The 27831-nt window shown below is 34.3% G+C and overlaps 1 protein-coding gene across 1 annotated transcript in view; it reads right to left on the reverse strand.

The window, feature by feature from the left end:
* Nucleotides 1-27831, reverse strand: part of KCNT2 (potassium sodium-activated channel subfamily T member 2) — a 349439-nt gene that overhangs the window by 67188 nt on the left and 254420 nt on the right. The window contains exons 19-22 of the mRNA XM_045812805.2: nucleotides 23982-24154; nucleotides 15404-15475; nucleotides 11861-11995; nucleotides 3106-3217 (exon numbers count right to left, since the gene is read on the reverse strand). Coding sequence (XP_045668761.1) covers nucleotides 3106-3217; nucleotides 11861-11995; nucleotides 15404-15475; nucleotides 23982-24154 — 492 coding nt within the window. The remainder of the gene's footprint in view (nucleotides 1-3105; nucleotides 3218-11860; nucleotides 11996-15403; nucleotides 15476-23981; nucleotides 24155-27831) is intronic.

Raw genomic sequence — 27831 nt, forward strand, 5'->3', positions numbered from 1 at the left:
ATGTAGAAAGATAATTACTAAGTTAGCTGTATTTATACCAGATAAAAAGCATTGGCTGGAAATGAACAGTTACTATATCACTGACGGCACATATGTTAGTTTACTAGGGCTGCCATAAAAAAGCACCACAGACTGGGTAGCTTGAACAACAGAAATTTACTGTGTCAGAGTTCTGGAAGCTGGAAATCTGAAATCAAGGTGTCAGCAGTATCGGTTGCTTCTGAGGGCTGTAAGTGAACGATTTGTTCCAGGCTGCTTTCCTTGCCTTGTGGATGGCCGTCTTTTCCCTGTTTCTCTTCAAACTATCTTTCTTCTCTTTATGTATGTCTGTTTCTGTATCCAAATTTACCCTTTCTATAAGGATGCCAGGTGTACTGGATCAAGGCCCACCGCAATAGCCTTCTTTAATCCATTACCTCCATAAAAACCCTATCTTCAAATAAGATCACATTCAGAGGTAGTAGAGGCTAGGACTCCCAGCACATCTTTTTTTGAGGGGGAGGAACACAGTTTAAGTCATAATAGCACTAAAGCCTAAAAAGTTTCTATGTGACAAAATCTCTATATCAACAGATAAAATGGTAATAACTGAATTGAAAAGAATTTTCTATGGCTTTAAAACCTCCAAACCAACTGGTTTCAATTCCAATTCCCCAAGCCCCACTACTCCTTAATAATTAGGGAATATACTGAATTCCTTTACTCTTTTTGGGAAATATCTAGTATATGTAGGGATAAATACAAATCTAAAAAATAAATGAATTTCTCTGATGCCAAAAGAGAAGAAAACTCCATCCTTCCCCCTCTTTTCCCCATAGCATTTCCTTTAGAAAACTCACGATTGTAAATCCTTTCTCTGTCGCTTTCAGAGAGTTGCAAACCTTTTGAAAACCTGAATAATCTCTAGCCAGTTTTGTATCTCAGAGAAGTCTCTCTTGGAAGCTTTGGAACTATCTTTCTGAAATGCGAACATAAAGCATCCTCTCTCTCTGTCTCTTTGGGAAGTTAGTCTAGGTATCTGGCTGGAAGTTGTAACTGCTTGCTTGTTGCAAAGATACACGAAGTTTTATTTTTCCTTTATATTAAGACAATTGACATGTTTGCAGGTGATTGTATTTGCCTAGCCATATAAAAGAGTGAGATGCCTCTCTATTTTTGCAATCTTTTTAGTGGATTTCTTGAGATGTATATCACAGTCTGATTTAATGCTTATTCAAGTAAAACTTCCCTACATTTGAGAAGAGGATTTCTATATTAGTAGAAGACTTTGTTTTTAATTAATTCCCCAACAAATATCAAAATGTCATATTGTTCTTCTTTTTCCCTAATGCAGTAGACACACAATAATATAAACACAAACACTCAACACTATTGAAAACATCTTCCACAATTATGACCTTGAAACATCCACTCACTTAGCATAAAACTGAATACAAAGAATGGAATATTTATAAGTGAAATCCACAATAATTTATAATTATGTTTGTAGTACCATTTATTTGAATACTGATTGTATGCCAAAACTGGGCCAAATGTTTTGGATAGATCATCTGGTGTAATCTTTGCAATGACCCTATTATTTAGCTATTACCACTATTTCTAGAGAAGAATCCCAAAGCTATCAATGTGCAAATAATTTAACCAAGTTCCATTCCTAGAAAGTGGTAGAGAAATGGACCAATGTGACTCCAGAGCTGTACTCTTCATCAGTAGGTAATCCTAGTGTGTCAAGAGGGAGACCATCAAACAGCACATCAGCACTGATTCCAGCTGGATTCCGGATAACCGGCTTTGCTTGCGGGTGCTGAGCCAATTTAGCCATGCTTGCCAACCTTTCCATGTTGTTAAAGCAGTGTGGCATAATGGTAGTTTTCTGTCCTGAACATTCATGTCTTTAAGATTCCCTTCTTGCACTGACTTGATAGCTATATAATCTTGGAAAAGTTATTTTACCTGTCTTAAACTCAGTTTCCTCTTCTGAAGGGAGCACCTAACAGCAACTTGAGTATGACTGCAAAGGAACAATGGAAAGGCTCTACTAACATAACATATGTGACCAGCTCTGAAGATGGAAATCAACAGATCAGAGTGCAGTAATGGCCTTACTCAGCAGTATGTCTCCTAGGAATTAGGACAGTGTTTGGCATAACAGGTAATCAAAACCAAATGAAAAAAATGAACTAACCAAACAACAGCAACAACAAACATAAGGCATCATTATCTGTACCTCTTATATTGTCACAAACAATGAAGAGGGCATAGATTTAGCACATTTCACATGAATAAAATTGAATCATATTGTTTTGTCTTACATCAGATTCTTCCAGTATACTAGTATCAAGTAAATGCTGGATGCAAAATCCATTGATAGCCACACTCAGGCTAAACATTAAGAATGGAAACCACACTTCTCTATCCACATAACATGACTTCACAATCCTACTTTGTCCATTCACAGTACTCTGATCCTTTCCCAAAATTAATCAAACCCCCATTCCAGAACCTCATTAAATAAGGCCCTCATTAAATAAGACCCTCATTAAATAAGATTTCCTATACTGAAGAAACTTTAACCTTGCTTCCCCAGTTCTGAAGCATTGCCAAAGCTCTCCTGAGGTGAGGGTCTCCCTTACCTAAGCAAGCAAATAAACTCAGCTTTGTCTCAGATTGTGTTGGTGACATTTGGGAAGCTAACTTTCAACAAAGCCTACAACTTTTCTAAGGCCTGAAGGATTATTTTATACTGCAAAGCCCTCTATAAACAGAGATTTCTTGATATAGCACTCATGATATTAACAATATAACTGACATTATAACTGAGTATATGCATTCTTGCTGCATTTAACTCTTTCATGGATCATGCTTTCAATTTATAATAAATGAGAGAACAAGATATCTTCATTATGTTCACTTGTGATACAAAAGGTTCAAATCCATCAATTCACATTAAAAAATTGTAAATTAAGATTTTAGCTCCAAAATAAGGATTCAAACAGCATTTTTATTTTTACTACCTCACTGCATTTCTTTCTATATATAGGAATTTCAGAGTTACTCTTTCAGGAAAAAATAGGTATATGCAACTTCCTTAATATGAAGTCTTACCTTTTCCAGTTTTGAAAGAGCAAGAGAGTAACAGTCTTTGGCTCTGAATTGCATGAATCTCATGTTGGCTGGGTGAGTAAGTTCTGTGATAATACTGAGACTGGAAAACAACCTACATTAAAAACACACACACACACAAAAGAACATTTGCATTACACTAACAATCCAATACGGTATTTTTTATAACACCATATTTATGAGTGAGTGATTCCTAGCCTCAGGCATAAAACAACATGCAATTACAGCAGCAGGCATTGTTACATAAACTGTCTATACGATGTGAGAAAAATGGAGCACTATTTTCCGAAGAATATTTTAGCAAACATTTTAGCACTACAAGAAGAATAAATTTAGTAATTTGGCTTTTATTAGACATTTCTCTCTACAATTATGAAATGGCATAGAAGAGAAACTCATGAAGCTGATTTAAGAAGTTACAAGGTGACTTTGTGGATAATGTTGAAATTGAAATTTATAAGATGAATATGCTGATTGACAAAGATTTCACGGGATGAGCTTCTTGTTCATATTATGAGTTCTTTGATCTTCTAAGATTCCCTATTCTCATAGTATGCAATTTTAAATGTCAAATCTTGCTACAGTGAATTTCTGAGAAAATATTTTAGCTGAAATAACATTTTATTACAATGAATTGAGGCCAAGGCTCAATTGGTAGTGTTATTTTAAGAGGATCCTGAGTTTTCACATGTCCCATAGCTTTGCATTAGCTTTCTTCCTATTCACTTTCTTCCCCCAACACACACACACACACACACACACACGCACACATGTGCACGCACACACACACGATAGTAGTTGTCAGATCATTGCTTCGTTATTGTTATTTTTATTTACTGACGGCAATAATCTCTAGGTTAACAAGTAATTATAAAGTGTGTTTGTTATTGGACAGGTCTGGTCTCGAGGACATAAAAAGAAGTATAAAGTGAATTTTTTGCCTTTAAATTAGACCTACTACCTAGAGGAAACTATAAAAAATTTTAAATTATAAGGCTGTACATATTTTTCTAGGGGTGATAAATATGGATGACTGAGTCTTCACAGATTATGTAGCATTAAAACACCAGCGAAAGGAGAGCTTATGAGAAGCATCTAGGACAGTGCTTAGATATAAGGCCAGAAAGTAATTTGTGAGAAAAACATAGCTGCAAACCAATGAAAATTTATTTCATCTTTGGGGAAATTTTCATTTTCTCTGAGAAATATAGCTTTTATCTTTCATAGATATTATTATTCTAACTTTGGATACATTTATGATTACTTGGATGATACAATCCTTTGCTAACACATTACATCAAATGTATATAGCTATATATATTTGAAGTCTGAGTGAGTGGTAATATGACTGAGTGACTGGTCATTGTACTTAAGTGACTTGTAGAGTGAAAATTAGATAGAACCAAAAAATGTATATGATGTACCACTTCTGTTCTACATAAATGAACCCACACCTTTGTTATTTTAAACTACAAAAGTGAATACATTATCCAAGTCTGCCACCTAGTGAAAATCTATAACTAAGTAAGACTTAAATAATGAAATGTTTTATTGCATTGCCTTTTATATCTACAAAGTACTACTCATGTTCAATTATAATACATTTATAAATTTGGTTCTGGAATAGATTTAATTATGTATCTTTAAAATACTAATCTACAAATCTATTTCTGGGACTTAATATGGCCTAAAACACATTCTGAATATAAGACATTTTAGAAATAAAATGACATAAAAAGTCTATCTTCCCCTAGGTCAGAGGATCATAATAAAACAATATTACAATTGAAAAATAATGTTTTTTTCTATTTAAAACTTTTCTACAATTAATTTATGTTCTGATTGAGTGATGTAAGTATCATTGTGGAAATGTGCAAAATCTCTATGGAATATTCTCTGCCTGAATTAATTTATTCAAAACGTATTTTTGAAAGACAGGCCCAGTTATGCTAACCCATACAGAGATGAAAATCCCACCATATACCCTATTTCCCAGACCACTGGGAGAACTCTGAGACTAGCTGCAATTATATAGTCAAGCAAAACAAACATAAGGACACACAAATCTGGAAAATGTTTCCCATATTAAAAAAAAAAAAAAACTAAGCCAATGTGCTGCACTATAAATTTTGATCTGTTGTGGTGACTGGGAATGATGTTTCAGAGTAACAGGGAGTATACCTTAATCTATAGGTACACACATACACTTAGATACATGAAATTCTACTTTTAGACTACAGTTGACTATCAACACTAAAATAAATAAGAATATACTTTTTTACAAATACTTTTTAAACACTTGAGGTCTGAGTCAGAGTTAGTAATAAATGAGACTATAATAAATATCAGATACCTCTTGCATTTAAATTTATCCATGTAAACCGATCAAAATAATAAAAAATATTTTTGTACTATATAAAGGAATCATTTTCATATTTATATATATTCATTATCAATATTTTCAATTATGTCATTTTCCATGTGTACAGGTGTGTTATTTCCTCAACGAGACTATGACTACTTGTAGCAAGCTGAAGACAATATTCCTTTTTTATTTTTAATTTTTTTAGCTTGCCATTTATGCTCTTAGTGTCCTGGGGATGAAAGTCTTCTAACTGAGCAGCTCTCCCTGCTCTTACTTCCCCCCAGCCCCTCCCCCCACCCCCCTACAAACCACTTTTCACATTGTAGCTAAAAGAATATTTTAAAGCTGTTTCAGTGATTTCCTTCCTGTTATTCCTGTAATGAAGATCACTTGTAACAAAGCTCTGCAAAGCCGGCCCCTCAGAGCCTTTGGCTATGCTGCCCCCATGTGGAATGCTCTCCTCCTCTCTTTGCCGCTGAGTCTATCTTGCAAGCAAAAGATCTTCAATTTCTCAGGGAGGTGTTCCTTGATTCACTGGACTAGACCATATATTCTTGTCTGGATCTATATAACATTCTCCTTTTTTTTTCAGTAGTTGCCACACTTACCATTCTCCAGTTCAATTTTTTAAATGACTTGTTTAATATGTTCCCAGCTAGACCATCAGCAACCCAAGGCCAGGAAGCCTTAATCACTACTGATCCCCGTGTCTGCCTTTGGCACCACGGCAGCAATAGACAGCATCCTGCATACTCCCCAAACTTACTAGATGCTCAATAATACCACGTGAATAAATCACAACCGCAGGTGTTTGTAGAGGTCCTCGTGACCTATACGGGGTTAATGCGGGCATTTCTCTGTTCCAAACAGATCACAGATCCATGACTTGACTGAATGTTTCCACTGACAGAGCACTGGTTTTCTTAGCAGTTTGATCAACTAATTTTTAGGGGGAAAAACGCAAAAACAAAAATATCTTCATATTAAAAAAGAATCTGAACTAAGTCACTCCTAGGCTTTTGCAATGCAGATAAATCAATGCTAAATCAATTAAATAAAGAGACCATTAGACTGAGAAGGTCCTAATAGTTCAGCAGGCTACTTAAGCAAACCAACACCTCAGAGAATAAATGCCCGAGGCTAAGAAATCAAAACCAAAGGACAACCAATCATAGTCTGCTAGGCTTTCTCAAATAAGACAACCGCTTAAGGTGTAGCCAAATAATTCCCTTGCTTTGATTCCCTCTTCTCTGTAAGTCCCTCACTCTTGTCCTTGAAGTGTTTCTAACCACTTCCTATCTGGCGCTGCCAAATTTGAACTGATTTTTGCTCAGATAAACTCTTAAAATGTTTAATATGCCTTAGCCTATCTTTTCACATTAACAAGTATTTAGTTTGTACCCATTCTGTATTCAACTAATGTTTAACTATCCTGTGTGCTCTCTACAAAAACCTCTGCTTCTCAACTTCTAGATGAAGTTTTCTCATCTTTCCTTCTCCTGATAGACTCAGGCAGTTGGTTTGAATCAGCCATTTTTTTCCTCTAGAGGATAGGATGAGCCAGTAAGTTGCCTTCAATGTTGCTGTTTTCCCCCAGTTAAATGAGAATAATGATAGACGCCATTGACATGCCAAACATTCCCAAGTGAAGCATTATGATAGTCAGTCTGACGTAGCCATTTTGAAGCCATTGTTTTTAATTCAAGGCACATTTTGGCATGCTTGTTTAAATTTAGTTTAGATATTAACACTTGTTCATAAAAATGTAAAAACAGGAAATATTTTCAAATATACCAAGTGCTTCTTAGGTAAAACTTTAGCAAGAGAAACTTAAATTTTGAAGTACAGACGTGCTTTTCTTTCAATTTGGAAAATTGCACAAACTTCAGGAGTGCTCATCAAATATTTGAGTGTTGAAACTTTGTATGCCAAGCTCTAGACTCATTTCTGGAAAATGAAATACTTCCTGAGTAGGTTCTCCGGAAGAAACATGCAGGGGCCAAGCCAGCAAATCCATAATTGCCACACTGGATAAAAACACACTGAACTGTGTAGTTCAGTTTTCAATTACGAAAGTACATTTAAGTTAGAAATGCAATTCTGGATGAAAAGGAATTCCCCCCATGCCCCCAACTCTCCTCTAATTCTTTCTAAACCACCCCCACCCCCAAGTATACTGCTAGTGAATTAATGAGATTCTCCTATTTTTGCCTTTGGTCTTTTGGGACTGAGTAACTCTGAAAGGTCCTTGGACAATCTGGAAAGAAAAGAGGCCTGCCAAGCGAAGCTATATGTCCTAGTAAGGCAGGGGTTCAAGTGAACAATATGAGCCTCTGAATAAGAACAAATTTAACCTTATTCCAGACTGGCAAAACAGATAATACCAGTTACATCAATAACTTGTGAATTAGAGCACTGTTACTTTCATTTCAGACTTGAATTCCATCTCATTCCTATCTACTGGGCTCTAATACGAGCACAGATTGAAGATTTTTCTAACATATTCCTTAAGTCGTTTTAAAAGCTGAAAATGTAAAAGTCAAAATGCCCCCACATCAAAATGGAATGTCAAAATAATCAAGTTAAAATGGCATGGGCCCAAATAGCTACACAGTCATTTACAAACGCTAAAATAAAATGTAGCATCGCCCCATACAGAGCAACAGCATAAGGTAATCTTAATTTGCTTAATACATACAGAGGCCGAGCAGCTTAGAATTTGGTTCTCATTCAAGGAAATTAATGATGTTCATGAAGATATAAGGACTGGTGCAGATATTTTAGAGATACTATTATTTAAATAAATTTCTAGGCCCAAGACAGGGCTTCTCCTGCTGGGTTGCCATGTCAGCAAACTAAAATTTAGATAACTTTTGTATGTCTGTGATAAAATTAATTTGCATATCTAGACCCACAAAATGGAGACTGCCTCAGTGGCCCAGCCCACGTCACAAATCTAAACTTAGAAGTCACACGTACTTACAGTAAATACCTATTAAGGTAACCTAATATACACCAATCTCAATCCTCCAAATCAGCTTTAGCTAACTCAGCTTATCCTAGAAAACAGGACCTACTAGCCTGACCAGGAAATGTCACGCCCTGTTTCCATGATGCCTCTTCTAACATTCTATGAATCTTGCTCTTGCCGAAAAATCTCTCCAGAAAAGTGTTCCACTGCTTGTGAGGCACTGTACTTCTCCAATCCACAGGCTGTTTCCCTTGAATAAAGGCTATTAAACTTGCTACTCAGTTGTTTTAGTTTTGTCATTTGATACCCATAAATGCTCCACTTGACCAGAAACACGGTATACCCAGTCAGCCAATCCCCAAATGCCAAGCAAACCTGGGCTCTACACTTATTTCTTTGTTCCTTGTTCCTTATTCATTTTCTGTTTTTCTCTTTCTTCTTCCTTGTTCTTTATCCTATAAGAGCTTCCTGCCTCTCACCCTCTCTGGACCCTTAGGAATGGAGACTGCCCACTTCATGAAGTGTTAAAGAAAGTCTATTTGAATCACCTAAGTTGTCTTTAATCATTTTTAACACTATGCACTCTTGTAAACTCCCTTAGACAAGGAGTTTCCCAAGGAGATGTTCCCTTAGACATGGAGCCTTACGCTTTAATCCTAAATAGCCTGGTATCCAGCCGCTGTAACTAGATTTCTGGTTGTCTATTGCTCACTTATGAGGATAACTGGATTCTCCCTCTGGAATTTGTCATCTCTCTCTAAGCAATTTCATGCAAGGTAGTGGGCAGAGAACCTCAAAGAAAACTGGGAGTGGAGGAAGAGAGAATGAGAAAGAGAGTTGAGATCGGTATTAATCACAGCACATAATCAGTAATCATCTGTTTAGGGTTTTAGCACAGGAGTGATTATAATGACTGATCTTGGAACTTAATCTGGTAAGGAGGGAAGGAAAGTTCTCAGGTGACTAAGGACAGTGAAAAGCTATTTGAACCAGTGGATAGTATATTTCAGTGGAGACACAGGACTGTTAAGAATTGGGGGGGGGGGGGTCTTAGAAGAAATGAAGTAGAAAATAAGCAGTAGTACTCACAGACCTGAATGAAATTGAGAAGATGGAGGGAAACATTATTGGTACTTCAAGGGAAAGGCTATGACCAGGAGAACAGGTGGCTAAGGTAAGATACTGAAAGGATTATCTACACAGAATTGTTGAAATCATCAAGAATGATGGTAGAAACAGTGTTGTCAAGAGTCACAGTGAAATCAGGAACCAAAATCTTCAAGGAATGTGGAAAAGTGACCTCAAAAGTGGTAAATGACTGCACCTATAAAATGAAACTACCAAATCTGCATGACTTTTGTCATTTGTCTATATAAATAACATTCTGTACATTGGGGATCTATCAGTGTCTTACTTTTGTATTTTATTATGTAAGACTAACCTAGTTTAGCATGCATTGACCGCCAGCTTAAGGACTACTCCATTAAAAAGTTTCCTAGAATTTTTTTTTTTCCTGAAAAATTGTTACGTACTTAGTGAAATAATGATAATACCACCACACATGTGTCTACTCTTAGTTATTCTGGTCAGTTTTAAAAGATTAGAGCCTTTGCCCCTTTGAGTAAGGTGGGGATTTATTTATTTATTTATTTATTTATTTATTTATTTATTTATTTATTATTATCTTGAAATCAGAATAACTAATTCATAGACTATATAATAAAAGCCAAGTCAAATCAATAGAAACTTTACCATAATAAAAAATAAACCATAATAGAAATGAATTCATGATAAGTTGAAAATTAAAATGGTATGTTTACTCAAACAGACCCGAGATCCTCTACTGTTAAAAATGTAACTAGCTTTTCTCATGCATGGAACCAAAAACTATGATTTCACTTTGTTCACTGGCTGTAAATCTCATCCCGCTGAATTAATTTTCCAGTTGTAATTTTTTTCATTCTCTAGAGAAAAAAATTACTTACGTGTCTGTCATATTTTAAACATGTGCTATGCGACCCTGAAATGTACTATTTCATTTAGCTCAGTAACTAGTTAGCTATACTCTAAATGAACCGCCAAATTACAGTAACTTTAGAGGGTACATTTTTCTCCTTCTGGAACAACAGGTTCTTATGCAAGTTAGAGTAAATCTTCCAGATGTGTTCTTCACCTACCTAATTTCTGGTCCTTACTTTAACACTGCAAGAAGGGTTAATTATTTTCCACATGCATTTTATAGATGAGGGAAACTGAATTTCTATGAGGTTAAGAAATATACTTGTCACACAGTGTCTGCTGGAACCTCGGGAATAGAGGTGCCAGATGAGGTTTGTTGCTTCCCTGTTCCAAAGTCTGTGGCTTTTCTACTCTGTCACATGAAGGTGATCACGACAGTGCTAATAATTACAGTCACTAACATTCACTGAGAAACTGAAAACTACCAGCCATGTGCTACATGTGCGACAGCATTATGTATTTTTAAATCCCAAACAACCTTGTGATTAAGACACTGAGGTTTAGAGAAGAAAAGTCATTTGCCTAAGATCATGTAATAAATAGTCAACTTAAGTGGGACTCACAATTAGGCTCTCTCTTCTGAATTCTGAACTCAAACAATAAACCGATAATTACCCTCAATATATGAAGGTATAAAGGTGGAGCAAGGGGAGATGATGATGGAGTTCAGATTGTTTTATTTACTTCCATAATTTGGTAGTTCAGGTTTCCTTTAGACTTCTGCAGAACTCACGAAACTAAAATAATGATCTTTTAGATAGTTACATTTTAAAATGATTTCAGAAAGAACCATTTCAAGTGACAGAGATGTCTTCGTTTATAGGTAATTTTGACTTTGCTTATAGCACGGGACTTTTCTCTGGTTTTCATTCTTACCCAAAGATAAGCATAATGGAAATTCCTATCTGGGTAAGTTTAATTGATGAAAGACAGGAAAATAGTGAGGATAAGGTTATGACTTGGCTCTTAACATGGGTAAATTGCCTGTTCACATCCTTAAAATATTTCATTTTTAGTAATCCAGATTGTCAATGCATACTTTTGGCCACTGCCAGGCATAAAAGCAAAATTAGACCATGCATGGTCTGTCATAAATCTGACTGCAAGTGCACAGGATTTAGAATTTGCTCTTGTTAAACGATACCAGAAAACAGATTTGTTATTCCATTTATTTTTAAAAGAATGACCCTGAGTTAAAAATTAGACATACGGTGCCAGTCATACATCGGAGGCTAAAAAAGTACTTGTTTTAGGACCAAATGAATGAACATAACTTCAGTGAAAGTAACTTACATTCATTCCTTTTATACAAGTCAGAGTCAAATATTTCAACAATATTTAACAGTAAGTAAGCCACAGGGCCGCGTTACTGAGACATTTACCTGAAAAGGGTCTGCACATTTACAATCGTTTTGGCGTCTGCCATGTAGTCTTCCTCCGCACTCATGGTACTCTCTTTGTCCACAACCACCATGTTGGCAGCAAAAGTCACTCCACACCTGAGTAAATCATCTAGGCTTTGATAAAATCAACAGAGAAGAATGGACTTTCAATAAATCACCGTACTAGGATCAGGGCTTGCTCACCCACTCTGCACCTGTATAGGCTGCCCTTAGAGATGGCTTTCACATAGTTTGCCCTGGTAGATAGATGTTGATGTGAATTAAAATATAGTATTCTCTGCTGATATGAAATAGTTTGTATCTTTGAGCTGTTTATGTTTCATTAGATCTCAACTATTTCAAAGCATTATGCGTTAAAAAATTTTTAATATTTATTAATTATGTAACTAAAACAAAAAACACCCACTTTGCAATCAAATAGAGATAAAACATGTTAGAACTGTTTTTATGGTTAGCACACTATTTCAAAGACATGACATATATATATATATATATATATATATATATATATATATATATATATATAATCTCTATGGTACTTTTGGTAAGAGTAGAAATGAATACTTATGTTAATTTAGATGGTCTAGCCCAACAAAGAAATATTAAACTGTGAAGTGTCTATTTTTAAATGTGTATTATTTCTTTGTGTAAAGCTATGTGTTAAAGATTGGTCTTACACAGCCATGAGCATGGAAAATATACAAATATCAGTTGTATTCAAATTTATCATTCAGCCAGACTAAAGTTTTTGAGCCAGTGATTTAATAATCTGATTTGATTGCATGAAATAACTGCTAAGCCAGGATAGAAGTTCCCATGAACTTCAGTCTTCTCCCCATCACTGATAAAAACTAGCATTCTCCCACTGAATTAGAAGAAAATGTTGCCATTGAAGCTGAAACAAAGAAACCACTATCTCCCTGCCTCTGCTTCACACAAACTAGAAAAATACAACTGAATCAGATAAAGGAGACTAAACTTGAAGGAGTGTAAGAACGTTTTAGGTGCAAAGTTGATTGAAGACAGAAAAATTGGGCGAATTGATGCTCACATCTGATTTAAAATAGGAAGTGGAGAACTTAAAGAACAGTAGTTCCTTTTAGATTGTTAAACTGCCAGTCAGTTCCCTGAGAATCTTTCTCCAAGTGTGTGATTCGTTGAACTAGCCACATCAAGTGAAGGAGTATTAACAAAGCTCTGAGTCCAAGATCCCCCGGAGTAGTCCAGAAAACATTATTTTTCTTGAATCAGAAACAACTTCTGTGGCAGAGATTTTATGGCTAAAACTGTGGAAACAGAATTTATTCCAAATAAATTTCCTACAGTGAGAGGGGCCAGGGCCCTCATTTCCGATCAATACGATGATCAATGTTTAATCCCTGGAAATACTTTATTTGGATGTTTCTTTTAACTTAGAAATTCATAATTGTTCTTATATCTATTAAAATACATTTTTTTTAAAAAAAAGAAAGAAGTAGGTGAAAATTAATGTGATATGGGCCATAAAATGATGCTCAAGTCATGTGCTTTCAATCCACCTTGCTATAATTTTAAATCACTTTCTATTTTAGCTCTTATGATCTTCCCCCAATAAAAAATAATCTCTCCATTATAATTATCTATATAAGAAAAGGGAAAGATAAGGTGGTAGAAGGTAAGATTGATTTGTAAAAGATATATAGATACAAGTTATGATGGTAAAAAATGAATATTTCATCAGTAATAAATCAATGAAGTTGAAACTTAAAAAATTTTATTATGCGTACCTGTGTTAAATAGCTAATAGCTACGTAAACCTATATGTATCAGTTAATTCTATACTCAAAATATTGGCTGTTGTAGTTTACATATAACCTTGGCAAGTGATTTTAGTAATAATGATTAAATATGAGTTTAAATCTATAGACAGTACATACAACTGGAATGACATTTCAGAACCATGTAGAAACATTTTGTTCTTCAATTTTTAACTTTAAATTATTTATTTTTATATCCATTTAACATTACATTTTACTCTTTTCCCTTTTTTATCCAGCTACCAATTTATTCTTATAACGCCACATCTGTCATGATTTTCCACACTATCCTATTTGCGAAGCCACTGCCTATTTTTTTATTCAATAGCAAGGTTGCTTTACACAGTTTGGCCACCAGATGGCTGCCTAAGAAAAACAGTCAATATTCACGAAAAAAGAGATAATCTAAATGGCAACAACTTCCTTTTTATTGTTTTATTGTTTTCTAAGCCTTCCTTTTCAAGGAGAACTATAATGTGAATGTATGAATATATGGGACTGTTTGTAAGTGTTTTAATTCATTCGAAGGTGTTTTTGCTTTTTTAGCGGAAGTTTCAAACACTAGCAGAAGAGAAGAACACGGTGAACCTCCATATTCCACTCAACCCAGCTTCAATAATGATCAACTTGTAGCCAATCCTGTGTCATCTCTAATCATAGGAAGTTGATCCTCTCGGTTCTTCTTTTCTTCACCATAAACACTTTACAGAGAAGGAATTCATTTCATAGTTTACATCAGCAAAGACAGAAGGGAGGTGTATTTATTTTTTAACTATTCTGTTTTTCTAATGAATTTCAATAGAATACTATCATTTCAAAGTAACATTACTAGCGATAAAATACAGGTTAATTCCACATTCATGAATTTAATTAATAGTAATTTTAGTACATCTAACTACATCTTAGTTGATTAGTATTAAGATAACTGATAATGCAAATTATATTAATGTAGAATAGAGGTTAAATAAATGTTAGTCAGTTTTCTCTTTAATGTATCCACAGCCAATAAACACTTTCAAAATTATAAAACTTTTTTTCAATCTACAGGACAAAATGTAAGCATGAGAGTTCTTAATTAGTAACTTCAGCATTTTGTTTTGAAGGCTCTGGCTGACATTTTTTTAATGGAAAACTAGCACATTTTATAAGCATTTTAGTTTTATATTTCTTATAATATCATGTTCATCCATATAAAAGAATTTGTATTTTAATACTAACACATTGCACACATTTGACTTTTTAATTAACACAATTTTAGAAATTATAGACTGGTATATGTTACTAGAATAAAGTAAGCTCTTAAGGGAATGCTCCAGTTTATAAATCTGGCTTAAAAGGAGCATCTCTAAATTATTTGAAGATTTCCAAAAGTTACAACGATGATATCAAGGCATCACAACATCGAACCTTTAGATTTTCTCTACCCCTAGGCCCATAGTAATAACGTTATTGCTAGAGACAGCACAAAACTGAAATAGTTTTAGAAACTAAACAAAAGTGACAAAATTCACATGCAGCAAGATTTGTTTTAATTCAACAACAGATTACTGCTTAGGAAGTTTGAATACAAGATGTATAACACGAGAACATAAGCTCTGCATGCAAAATACACCATATTTGCAATACTGAAATGGCAAATTACACTCATCATGCAACACGGAGGCACAGCACATGACAAACCACAGGACACCACACTAGTTAGTGTGCCAAAGATTTTGTCACCTACTTGTCAATAGAGCCCACCATGTAGTAAACCATTGGAAACCAACAGATTGCATCCAGAAAATGCATATCTGGCCTAAGTAGCAGATGGGTTACAAAATGAAACACAATGTCACAACAGTGGCAGCGCTTCTAGGGAAAGGAAGTAAGTTGACTTAGTTTGCATTTCCAAAACTAAACACTGTTGACAAGATTAATTTTAAGTGACTTTTTTTTCTTAACATTAATTAGGAAATATCATTTGTACTTGTTAAGAATATACAATGTACTCAGAATTATAAAAACTTGTATTTCTGCTTTCTAAATCAGAAACATTATGGCATTATTCTACAAAAATACTGAATTGATATTCTTAATTATAATTAAAGGGTCTTATCAATGAGTTTAAAAATTATTCATGCAGAGGAAGAACTGTAAAGTGAGAAATTAATCATTTTTTCTTAGATGGCCCAAAGCATACGGAACTAAATAGTATGCTTATTAAGAACACCTTTCTCTAAGGATTATACACAATTAAACATGACCCTTAATATATCAGTATAACAATCAATAAATATATGCACCCATGTAATAAATGTATTAAAGAAAATTAAAATGAAAATAATTTACCTTTTAAATAATTGACTTACTCCATATATATTGTTGAGCAAATACTTACTGAAATCTTTACTTATATGCATATTTGAGGAAAGCATCATAAACCTGGATGCTTCCTTAAAAATCACCTGATCTATTGTACTCATTTTATAATGTGATAAATTCTTTCATGCATCTATTCACTCAGCATATATGTATCCAAAACATTTCATATAATAGACATTTCAGTACACTAAGGTATATGTAAAAAAGAATATCGAGTTACCTTGTACTATAAGAAATACAGTTTTTGATATACAGGGATAAGAGCACACAATCACAGTATATGTTTTAATCAGAAAAAATAAACAGTAGGTTGCACTCAGAAGGCAGAATTAGAGGTCATTTCACAAAGATTATGTTTAATCTGGATGTCTGCCAGTAAAAGACAAGGGGAGGGAAATTCTAGGAAAAGAGAAGTGTAGCATCTACATATCCAAGCTAGATGAAGTCTTTTCCTCCCTGACTTACTTTCTTCCTGTTGTTCATCCTCTTATCCCTTTACACTCTAAAGAAAAAGACTGCACAATACAGTGAAGTGAAAAAAGATGATCTTCCAAAGAATACCACTATTGTAATGTTGCTCAATTCCTCCCATCATTAAATTTCTTTGTAGTCATTTTAAAAGGCCCCATATTATAACATATTATAAATGTACCACAATTAATTTTAAAAATCCTCATTATTCAGTTTGTAAGTTATTTTTGCTACTGAAGTTATGTTATTTCCAATATCTTGGTATTATAAATAATACAGGTATGAACACCTTTGAATGACATTCTTCTAGTATTAGTTTTTTAATCATGTACTCCAAAATATTCAGAGAAGGGCTATTAGTGATTCACAGAATATAGATATCTTTAAAGCTCATGATGTATATTCTTTTCAACAAATAGTAATAGTCCCAGTAGCGATATTTTTATAGTGTCTTCTAGTTCTCTGTCTGAGCACTGCTCTGCTTCTTAAAAATAGAAGTGTCCTTCTCACTGCTGATTCAAGACCCTCACATCTCTCTTGCCCTACCTCGTGATTATAGAAGCACAGACGAGGATGCCAAGTGCCGCAAGCCTGGGGCAGTACTGAGATTTTGTGATGATCTGAGAAATCATTTTGCCTGTGTCTTTTTTTGGTTGTTATTTTGTTTCATCTCTCTTTCCTCCCATATAGTTTTAGTCATATAAATTGAGTAGCTCAGTAACTTAGGCGGCAGACATGGATCCATAATCCTTCGTTATTAATTGCAGATATATATATATATATCTTGGCTGGAATAACTACACTTTTAATCTGGCTCATTCTTTTAAATTCAGATCATTTCAGTTTTTTATGCTATGTTCTCTATTCTAAAGCCTAGCAAAGCAAAAGTAAATAAGTTATTGAATAATTCAACGTAATAAAGATACTGAAAATCTGTGTCATGAATTGTACTGGGGTCATTGAGGACAAAATTAAGTCCTTACTTTATGCCAACCCTTCTGTTAGAGTTAAAACTGAAAATATGGCCTTTGTATTTTGTTGCTTTGTCCTGTATGAATCATTAAAGTTATTAGACATCAAAGTTATTGCCTTGTTTGAGGAAACTCATGAATTTTACCCACATGCAATTCTGCCACAAATGTATATTTACACTGTACAAGCACTCTTCCACATCCTCATAAATTACTTCAGGATTTTCATTGCGTAGCATGGCTCATCCTTACATGGATACGGCTGTGTTACAAGGTAAAACAAGCCCTTGAAACCTGGTAAATATATAATCTTGATGAAGCACATCTAATGTAGGGAGTCTAATGTGCCATACATTTGCAAAATGTAACTTATATAGCAAATAGATTTATCTACTAATTTAATCAACAAAGATAGTTTATAATGAAACTTGAAATATCAAGAATACAGCAATCATACACTTACATGTATTATGTTGGCTCATTTAAATAAATTGGCAACAGTGTTCATGTCACTAAACGGCTTAGTAGCTAATGAGTAACATAAATGATATCATAGACTCCTAATAGACTTATCTTTCTAATTATTGAAAGTTAATTGGCAAGCATAACCTTTACATGGAAAAACACTGAGCAAAAACATAAAACATTAATAGAAATAGGAAATGTCCCTTTCTTATGTTATACCCCCAAAGTACAGATGAAGAATGGAATGTAGAAAAATAAAACCATTAATGCAATAGAATAAAATGTATGTATTTTTTAATCTGAATGCTAAATAGAGAAGATCTATGTTAGAAATTACATTATGGGAAAATAGTAAAAATAATTGCCTATTTAATGGTAAAGCTCATCACAAAATTTTAACATATAAGAAACAAACATTTAAAAATGTGTTACTTATACGATGTTTACAGATCATATTTGCTTAGTATTTAAAAAGTATTTCAAATCAATAAAAGATAAACCTAACAGGAAAATAGATCTAGCACAAAATAAATATACACAGACCAAAATGAAACATGCTGAATCTAACTAGTAATAAAAGAAATAAAAATTCAACAAGCACAAAAATTTATTTTAGTAAACAGAAAAAATTGAGCACATCATTAATCACCACCCTAACTGTAACTGTATTAAGAAAGATGACTGCTTATGAGTCTAAAACAACATATTCTTACAAAAGCTTTCATTATAAAAATTACCATTATATTCAAATGTTAAATTAGCTAGTCTTTGTTAGGAAGTGAAAAGGTTTGTGGATTTGCATGGATTTGCAAAGTTGAAAATCATTTCCCACTTAACTAATAACTATAATGGACTTAATTGCCGATTTTTAAATGCAAGAAATGAATGGAGTGAGATAGTTTATTTTGTTAGCATTTCATAATTCTATGCTTAAGTAGTTTATTTCTTTCTTAAAAATATGTAAGGAGTTTAATTTCAACTGCTTAAAATAAATCTCCCTTTTTTGTTAACTGGGGTTTCACCCAAATCCACTCATTAGTTTGAATAATGACAATGTCACTTTCTTGATTGGTGGAAGGGGGTAAACTGACATTTCCTGACTGCCTTTTCTAAGTGAGATATTATAGTAGTCCTCATATACACTGTCTTACAGAGTCTCAACATTACTTGTTAAGATAAATGTTCTACTCACTTTACACATGAGAAAATTGAGGCTTAGAGAAATTTGATAATAAAAAGGCTTTTTACCAAGACGGTAAGTAAGCTTAGACCTTATCTCAGATCTGTATGAGTTCAAAGTTTGAATGTCTTTAATAAAGGACTGTGATATGTCAGACAATTTATCATTGCTTTTGAAATAAGCTGAAGTTTACTTAACACTATATATGAAAAGAAGATTGATGTAATAAAAGGATTGTGTAAATAAGATGTAAAAAATAGGAACATAAGCCTGGATCTTGCACTTCAACTTTGTGTAGCTTTAGGTAATATATTCCAAAGCTTTTGACTTTTGTTTCCATCTCTTATATGAAATGATATTATCAGATGACTAGATGACCTTTAAGGTTAAGGTGGTAATCAAAATATTTAAGATCAGTATGGCACAACAACAGACCAAACTAAACAGATGGCCGGCCATCCAATCAGAACTGAGACCACCTCTTATGAGCCAGTATCAAGTGCAAAATGTTTTCTATTGTGACTGGGTTCCAGTTAGTAACCAACTGAGATCTAGAAGGCTTTCTATTTGGAAACATTATAAACACTTATTTTGGCACATTATGTTTGTGAATATTATCAATTTAATTTGCATTTTTAAATCTGTACTTATGACATCTGTTATTATTTATTTGTTATATTGAATTGGTCTTTCAACTAAATTTCCTGAATAGCCATGTACTGAATATTATTTTCAGCAATGCTCATGTAAATTTAAAACAAAGTCAAAACCCACTAAACTAATAATTTTAGAAGTGTGTATAATCTTTAGTGTATAAATTTTTTTTAACACAAATATTTTGAAGAAGAAATTTAGGTACAATGCAAAATACTAGTCATGGCAGGGCAGTAGGAACCCCATTTTTTAAAAAATGATTGCATAAAACTTCCTGGAATGTATTTGTTACTGTTTACTTTTTATTTCCTCATTCTTGACCGAAAGAGCAGAGGACAACAAATAAAAATGTTAGATACTGCTTTTGGGAAGTCATCAGGAAGCTAATAAACTTTACAACATGTACTTTCATCCTAACCCTTTGAAAGAAAAGTGAAACCCCACAAAAATCATCTAACAAACAACATCATGGAAATAGTTGGAGTCCAAAACGTAAGGCATTAGGAAAGCAAGAAAATTTGTAATGCAAAATAATCCAAAGCTAAAATATATTGTTACTAAAAAGAATTAACAATGTGTTTTTTTACAGATATCAAAAACCTGTAAGTTAAGCAAGATCATATAGTTGAAAGAGCATTGCATTATGAATTATGTAGAAGGTTCTAATCCTAGAATTGATCTTGGAAATAGTCATTTAATTTCTTTGATCTGTTTTTCCTTGTCTATAAAATAAGAGTACTATAACAAAGCAACACAAACTGGTTTATTTAAATGTTATCATTGTAACTTGTAAACTTTGAGATCTTGAGCTACATGCTACATCTCTCTGAGGATAAATCGTCACTATATGATGTGGATATATTTCTAAGGAGAATAAAATGTAAAATAAAGATAAAGTGTCTAGTATGATGACTGACGTAGTAAATGTTCAACAATTATTACTATTAAAACAGAGGGTAGAAGTAAAGAATATTAATTTTATTAAATGATCTCTATGGTGTTATTCCAACAAAATACTCCCTGATAAAAGCTACATCTAGATTTATACAGAAACACTGACCAATTTGCCAGTAATTAAGAGAAACAGAATTTTCAGGTTTTTCTATGATTGACCAGATTTAGGAATTAAGACTACAAAAACAACTACTTGATTTGATAATTCTAAATTACAAATCAATCAATCAACCAATCCCTCAGTAATTGGGCATTTTGGCAACCTGTTTATTCAGAACCAAACCTAAGGGGACTGATTTAGTTACAACCATTCAAAAATCTACATAAGGTACACATGTTAAGGAACTCTAGCCCCAGCTGCTTACTCAATGGGATAATAAGGTGGACAAAGGGGGATTAGTGATGCTGAGATGGGATTACTTAATAAGACTAGATATTATTATTATTATTATTATTTTAAGATTTTATTTATTTATTTATTTGACAGAGATAGGAACAGCCAGCGAGAGAGGGAACCACAAGCAGGGGGAGTGGGAGAGGAAGAAGCAGACTCATAGTGGAGGAGCCTGATGTGGGGCTCGATCCCATAACGCCGGGATCTTGCCCTGAGCCGAAGGCAGACGCTTAACCGCTGTGCCACCCAGGCGCCCCAAGACTAGATATTAAAAAAGATAAAAAAGAGAAGAGCCTATCTCCATTCCATGGAGTGAACACCACTCCAAAATTTGGAGAGATGGATTCTTTTGGATTTATAAGAAATCAATATTTGGACATTCAGATCATTCATGGTTCTTCGATCATAGCTCCCAAAATGCTTGAAATTTCCTGAGGATAAGAGCAATGGGAGCATCTTTTGTCAAAATATTTGTTCTCTTGTCCTCAGTTCCTGATAGCACTTCAGAGTCATAAAAGTGAAATGGGTGTCTTGTTATTCATAACAAGGCCCTTTCCACCACAACTGGATTGATATTACTGAGGTGACTTTTGAAAAGCAACCCTTTGGGGGGCTTGTTGCCAGGGGAACCAACCATGAATAAAGGGTTGGAACTTTTAGTCCCATTCCCTGATTTCTGAGGAGGGGCAAGGGATTGGAGTTTGAGTTCAACCAACAATGGTCAATGAATTAACCAATTATGTCTATGTAATGACCCCCTCTATAAAAACCGAAAGGAAGGAATTTGAGGAGCTTCTGAGTTGGTGAACACATGGAGATTTGGAAATAGTGGTGCCCTCAGAGAGAGCATGAAAACCCCATGCCCTTTCCCCATAGCTTGCCTCATGTACCTCCTCCATCTGGCTGTTCCTAAGTTCCATCCTTTTAAACAAACCAGAAATCTGGTAAGTAAAATGTTTCTCTGAGTTCTGTGAGCCGTTCTAGCAAGTTAATGGAACTTGAATAGGGAAATCTGCAATGTGGACTTGTGAGTAGCATCTGAAGTCCAAGGAGGGGGCCACTAGAACCTCCAATCTATAGCTGGTCAGTTAGAAACACAGGTGATGTAAGCTAAAGCTTGTGATTGGCTCCTGAAGGGAAGGGGGCAATCTTGTAGGACTGAACCCTTAAACTGTGGAACCCTTAACCTAGACAATAGTACTATCAGAATCAACTTGAATTGTAGGACTCCCAATTGGTGTCTCGAGTGTTGCTTGTTGGGGATGTGGGAAACCATCCACCAACACATACACACATTGAAACTGGGTCCAGGAACCCAATTAGATTCACACATTAGAACAAGAAATTTTACCTTGAAATAATGTAAAGCAGGGAAAGGTCAGTTTTTATCCTTTGCTTTACCACAGGGATGCTATAAGCACAGTTCTACTTTTTCAAGCCTCTTCCTATCTTCCTCTCTGTATTCTGGGGCCTCAGAGGATCCACTCTGATCCAAGACAACAAGATGGGGATGCTTTACGACAATCAACTTGTAAATGCCCCTGCCTTAAATTCTATCTTAAGGGAACAGACACACCATTAGCAAAAAGAGCCAAAACCTAATGTGTTAGAATTCACAGGGTCAATTGAGCATTTTTGCTGTGCCAGTTTAGCCAGTCCCTTAGAGCTTCCTGCCAGAAAGGTTCTAGAACTAGGGATACATTCAAAGGCCTTGGAGGTATTTCATAACGACTGCCATAGCCATCCGGCAACCCAACTTTCATCCTCCTGAGATTTGTTTCATTAAGCTTTTATTTCTTCTGATAACGGGTCCAAGTTTCTCTTCCTCATACCTGCCTTAAATTTACCAGACCTCTCCTTGGACACCAAAGTGGTATCAGGAAAGTCACTGAGTCATCATATCTGAAATTGCTTCAACTGAAACCTCTAGAGTGTTCTCGGTTTTTAGAGTTGATTATCATTGTGATAATGATGCTAGAAAAGATGCATCAATGAATGTCTTGATATTGGTATAATGTAGTGGGAAGATATTTTTGTTTCCAAGAACTTCTTTTGATAAATTTTTAAAGGCAGAGACAAGGCAACAGATTTTGGCCTCATTTAGTTTATCCTGAAATTTTGCATCACTTTGGAATTTAAGAGGAGAGTTGGAGGATCCTAAAATATGGTATTGATCTAAGGACCATCTGCTAACAATTTTGAGTCACAGAGAGGAATATCATAATTTTAGGATACAATGGGTTTGACCACTGCATTCATGACCTACATTTATATTTGCATAAGGATTTTTGAAGGCTTAAGTAGTCTTATTCCACAAGAGTATATCAATCCAACATTTTCAAAATAAATGAGCACAATAAAGCATTAATTATTCATGTTATGTTATAGAATATATGTTTTAACTGTGGAAGAATCACAATAAGTTATGATGATGTATCGTAGTATAACATAAGAATGGATCATAATATGCTTGGCTGATAATTAATGGTTCTTTAGAAAGACCAAAAAAAAATTATCCAGTTTGGCAGAAATTTTCCAGGCTAGTTGATTAATTTAAGGAAAATAACTGTAATTATTTCAATGGCATGTTTCCCATTGGTATTGAGTGATGACCACTTGCAAAATAGTTTTAAATAAAAAGCTCAGAGTGTTCCAGTGATGTTTTAAGTAGTATTTGTGAAACAACCATATTCCAATGATTGTTTCATACCATAGCACAAAATATATCTCTCAATGAATCATGTGCCATAATGTATCTGATTTAAAATATTCTAAGCAAATTAGAATAAATTATTTTTGATATAATATTAAAAACTCTTTGTCTTGTTTGGGTATTTTAAAATATACTTACGGGTTGTCCAATAGCAGTACTATGGGATTAAGTTCTTTCTTTGGTCTATAATATGCCCTGAGAGGAACAATAAAATTATACAATCCATTTCCAGCTGTTTCAGCTGCAACTATAATTAGCTTATTTTTGAATCCATAGGCTTTTGCGTCCTCATAGTAGTTATGCTGGCAACTCTAGAGAAGAAAAATTATACAAAGAAATGCCATTTTTACACTCCACTAAAATTTGCTGAAAAAATTTAGGATATATGGAAAAGTAAAATTAATCTAACCTAGCAAATCCTTTATTTTATAACAAATTTGAAAATAGTTAGTTACATTTTTCTATGCCCAGTTCTCCAGCCTGCCTCAGGAAATGAAGGTGTGTGTGGACAAGACAAATGAATTGCAAGCGTGTAGCTTAATACGAGGGAAGGAAAAAGTCAGAAATATCTGTGTGCACGTGTTCTACTGTAAGCTGAAACATATTGCTAGATGACATCTGGGTATGTATATTTAAAAATTACCATAATGTATAGGTATATCAAAGCATCATGTTATATATTTTAAATATATACAATTTTTATTTGTCAATCATACCCCAAGAAAGCTGGAAAAATCTACCTCTCACTTTCATTTCCAGAAATATAATAATATTATAATTAAACGAGCTTGGAACATTCCAAGTACTGAACATCTAAAGGGATGGATACTGAGGAAGACCTTCTTTGTTGTTAAAAAACAAAAAAGAAAACCCTTGATTGTCTAAACGTATACCTGTGCTGGCAAGATAATAATAGAAATACACAAAAGTAAAATACCAATACTACTAATAACAACAAAACAGTAACAATACATTATCAAAACTCATTGTTATCCTGAGGGTATTTTGCTATTTTCTAGAGAGCTAGTACTTACTGGACTTAGCATTATTAAACCAAGATTCTTTTAAAGTAAATTATCTGCATGGAGAACCACTTTAGTGTTTGGCTTTCTATCTTTCTATGTCTCTACATGGGTTTCTTTTTATTTGGGTTGAGATTAGTTGATCCTCTGTGGATTCATCACCAATTCTGGATTATTCTCTACTTTTATTCTTTAATAAAAAATTACAAAATGCTGTTGGGAACAAGGCACCATGAGTCAGCAGAAACAATAAACAATAGAATTAGACTCACAAAGACTACAAATTTTGTTGTTATTAGATTCGGAACAGAAAAATGAACGTGTTTACTATGTTTAAAGAAATAAAAGAGAACATTTAAAGTAAGACCAAAGAACAATAGGCTACTTAAAATATTCAGGTAGATGTTAAAAGAAATACATATATTACCTTTTAGAACTAAAAAGTATAACAATTAAAAATAAAAACTAAAACAATGGGTTAGATTGCACATTTGATTCATGTGAAGGGGTCAACTGCAGGGCAGAGTTGACATAATTACTCAGAATGTGAGAAGAAAAGAGATATGAAGTAGTATGGAAAAATTAAGACACTTGAAAGATAGTATGACAATGTTTAACATATATTTAAACAGAATACCTGAAAATGAGATGAGAGTATCAGAAAGAAGCCCTATTCAAGCATATATTAACTAAGGATTTTCTATAATTAATGAAATACTCAAATCCTCAGGTTCTGGAACTCCAGTGAATCCTAATTCAAATAAATAAATAAAAATCCAGTTTTATACGCATGATAATAAAAGTGCAAAACAACCAATCAGATCTTAAAAAGAGCCAGACAAAAAAGAGAGATCACCCACAGAGAATACACACTAGAATGATGGCCAACTGTTCATTAACATGGAACCCATAAAGCAGTAAATAAAATTCTAATGTGCTAAAAGAAAAAGAAAACCACTTGGAATTGGACACCCAGCAAAACTGTCTTTCAAGAACAAGGACATTTCTAGGGAAACTGAAATTGACAGAATTTAACACAGGACTTTAGTAAGAGAATTTCGAAAGCTGTAATCAGGAGGAAAATGAATCCAGAAGGCTTAAGACATAAAAAAGAATGAAGAAAAGGGGAAATGATTTTTTATAAAGGGGACAATAAGTGTGGAAGTATGATTGGAGATTTACTAATATAAGTAGGATCTGCAACCACATGAAGGAATGAATAAGGTCACTCACAAAGAGGTCATGGAAGGAGAAGAGTGACAAGTGATGTTGAGATTATTAAGAACTTCAATATTTATGAGATAAAATGAGGAAAAGAATTAATTTAGGAGATTCAGAAGTAGCTCAATTAGAAGAAAAAAAAGGAGAAAACAGGGAATTTAGTGTTACAAGCCTTGATCAGGAACCAGCTTGTTGACAACTTGTAGAATGAACTGGGCATTTCCAACTCACACACTTCACAGATGAAGTAGGATTGACTGCACTATCCCATATCCTGATTGCAAAGTAGGCATTCATTTACATAACGGACCACCACCTCCAGCCAGCCTAATGCCAAATAAATAAAGGATAATACCAGATGTCATCAGCCAGTCAACAGCATTCAGAAATTTTGCCTTCTTAATATGGTAAAAAGATAGTTCAGAGTCTTTGGCTTTAAAAGACCCTCTATTGTTTCTTTGACAATCCTTATCTCTGAAAGTTTAGCTTTTCAATTGTATCGGGTTCCCTGCTTGGAGATAAATTATTTCCACTCTTAGATATCCCAGTACGTTTTTTTTCTTTTTTTTCTTTTTTTTTTAAAGAGACATTTCAGCAGATTTTTTTTAAGATTTTTTATTTATTTATTTGACAGAGATAGAGACAGCCAGAGAGAGAGGGAACACAAGCAGAGGGAGTGGGAGAGGAAGAAGCAGGCTCCCAGCGGAGGAGCCTGATGTGGGGCTCCATCCCATAACGCCCGGATCACGCCCTGAGCCGAAGGCAGACTCTCAACCGCTGTGCCACCCAGGCGCCCCTTTTTCTCTTGAACTATGTGTTTAAAAGTAAAATGCGGGGACACCTGGGTCGCTCATTCAGTTAAGTGGCTGCCTTTGGCTTCAGGTCATGATCCCAGGGTCCCCGGATTGAGTCCCCTATTTGGCTCCTTGCTCAGCAGGGAGGATGCTTCTCCCTCTGCCCTTCCCTCTACTCCTGCTCTCTCTCTCTGTCTCCCCCATAAATTAAAAAAAAAAAAAAAATGCTACCAGAAGTGAATCCAGGTTTTGTGGCGCCTAAAACTTATGTTACTTGGGGAATCCTCTTTAAGGAAAATAACACAAATATTATAAATTTTAAAAATTAATCACAGGTTCTTAGAAGGGGCCAATCCAGGTTCTGAAGCTTAAGATTTATTAATATTATCAAAAATACACAGCTAGTCAGCAGGTATCAAATACTGCAGACAGTAACTTAAAACAAGGTCCAAAAAAAAAAAAAAGGCATTGAGAATTGGAACTGTCCATCTTAATGGACACAGAGGAATATTTGGGAGCAATGGCAAAGATTTTCTAATGTTCCACTACTCTTCCTCAAGAGTGACAGTAACAGCCAAGCTTCATGATGCTTATTTTATAAAAAAGCAATAGTAGCAAGAATACTAACAGAATGTATTAGGTGCTTACTCATTTATTAACTTCCTGGCATTTTGCTTGAGCTAATTTATAGAATTCTCATGATAACCTGATGAGGCTCATATTAAAATTACAACCATTTTACAAATATGGAAACTGAAATGTAATAGCAAGTTATTTGCCCAAATTGCAAAGCCTGTAAGCAGAGAGCTGGGATTTTAACTCTCATTAACGCCAAAATTTAGAGGAAAAGAATAAATTCCTGGTTAGAATTAGCAGCACATTTTATTTCTGGGAGGGTTTGGGAATCTCCTTTTTATCTGCTTTCTTATTCATCAAGAGAACAAGCTCTTA

The sequence above is a fragment of the Ursus americanus genome, chromosome 2, assembly GCF_024610735.1.
Source record: "Ursus americanus isolate L20-20 chromosome 2, mUrsAme1.1.p, whole genome shotgun sequence".
Taxonomy (NCBI): Eukaryota; Metazoa; Chordata; class Mammalia; order Carnivora; family Ursidae; genus Ursus; species Ursus americanus.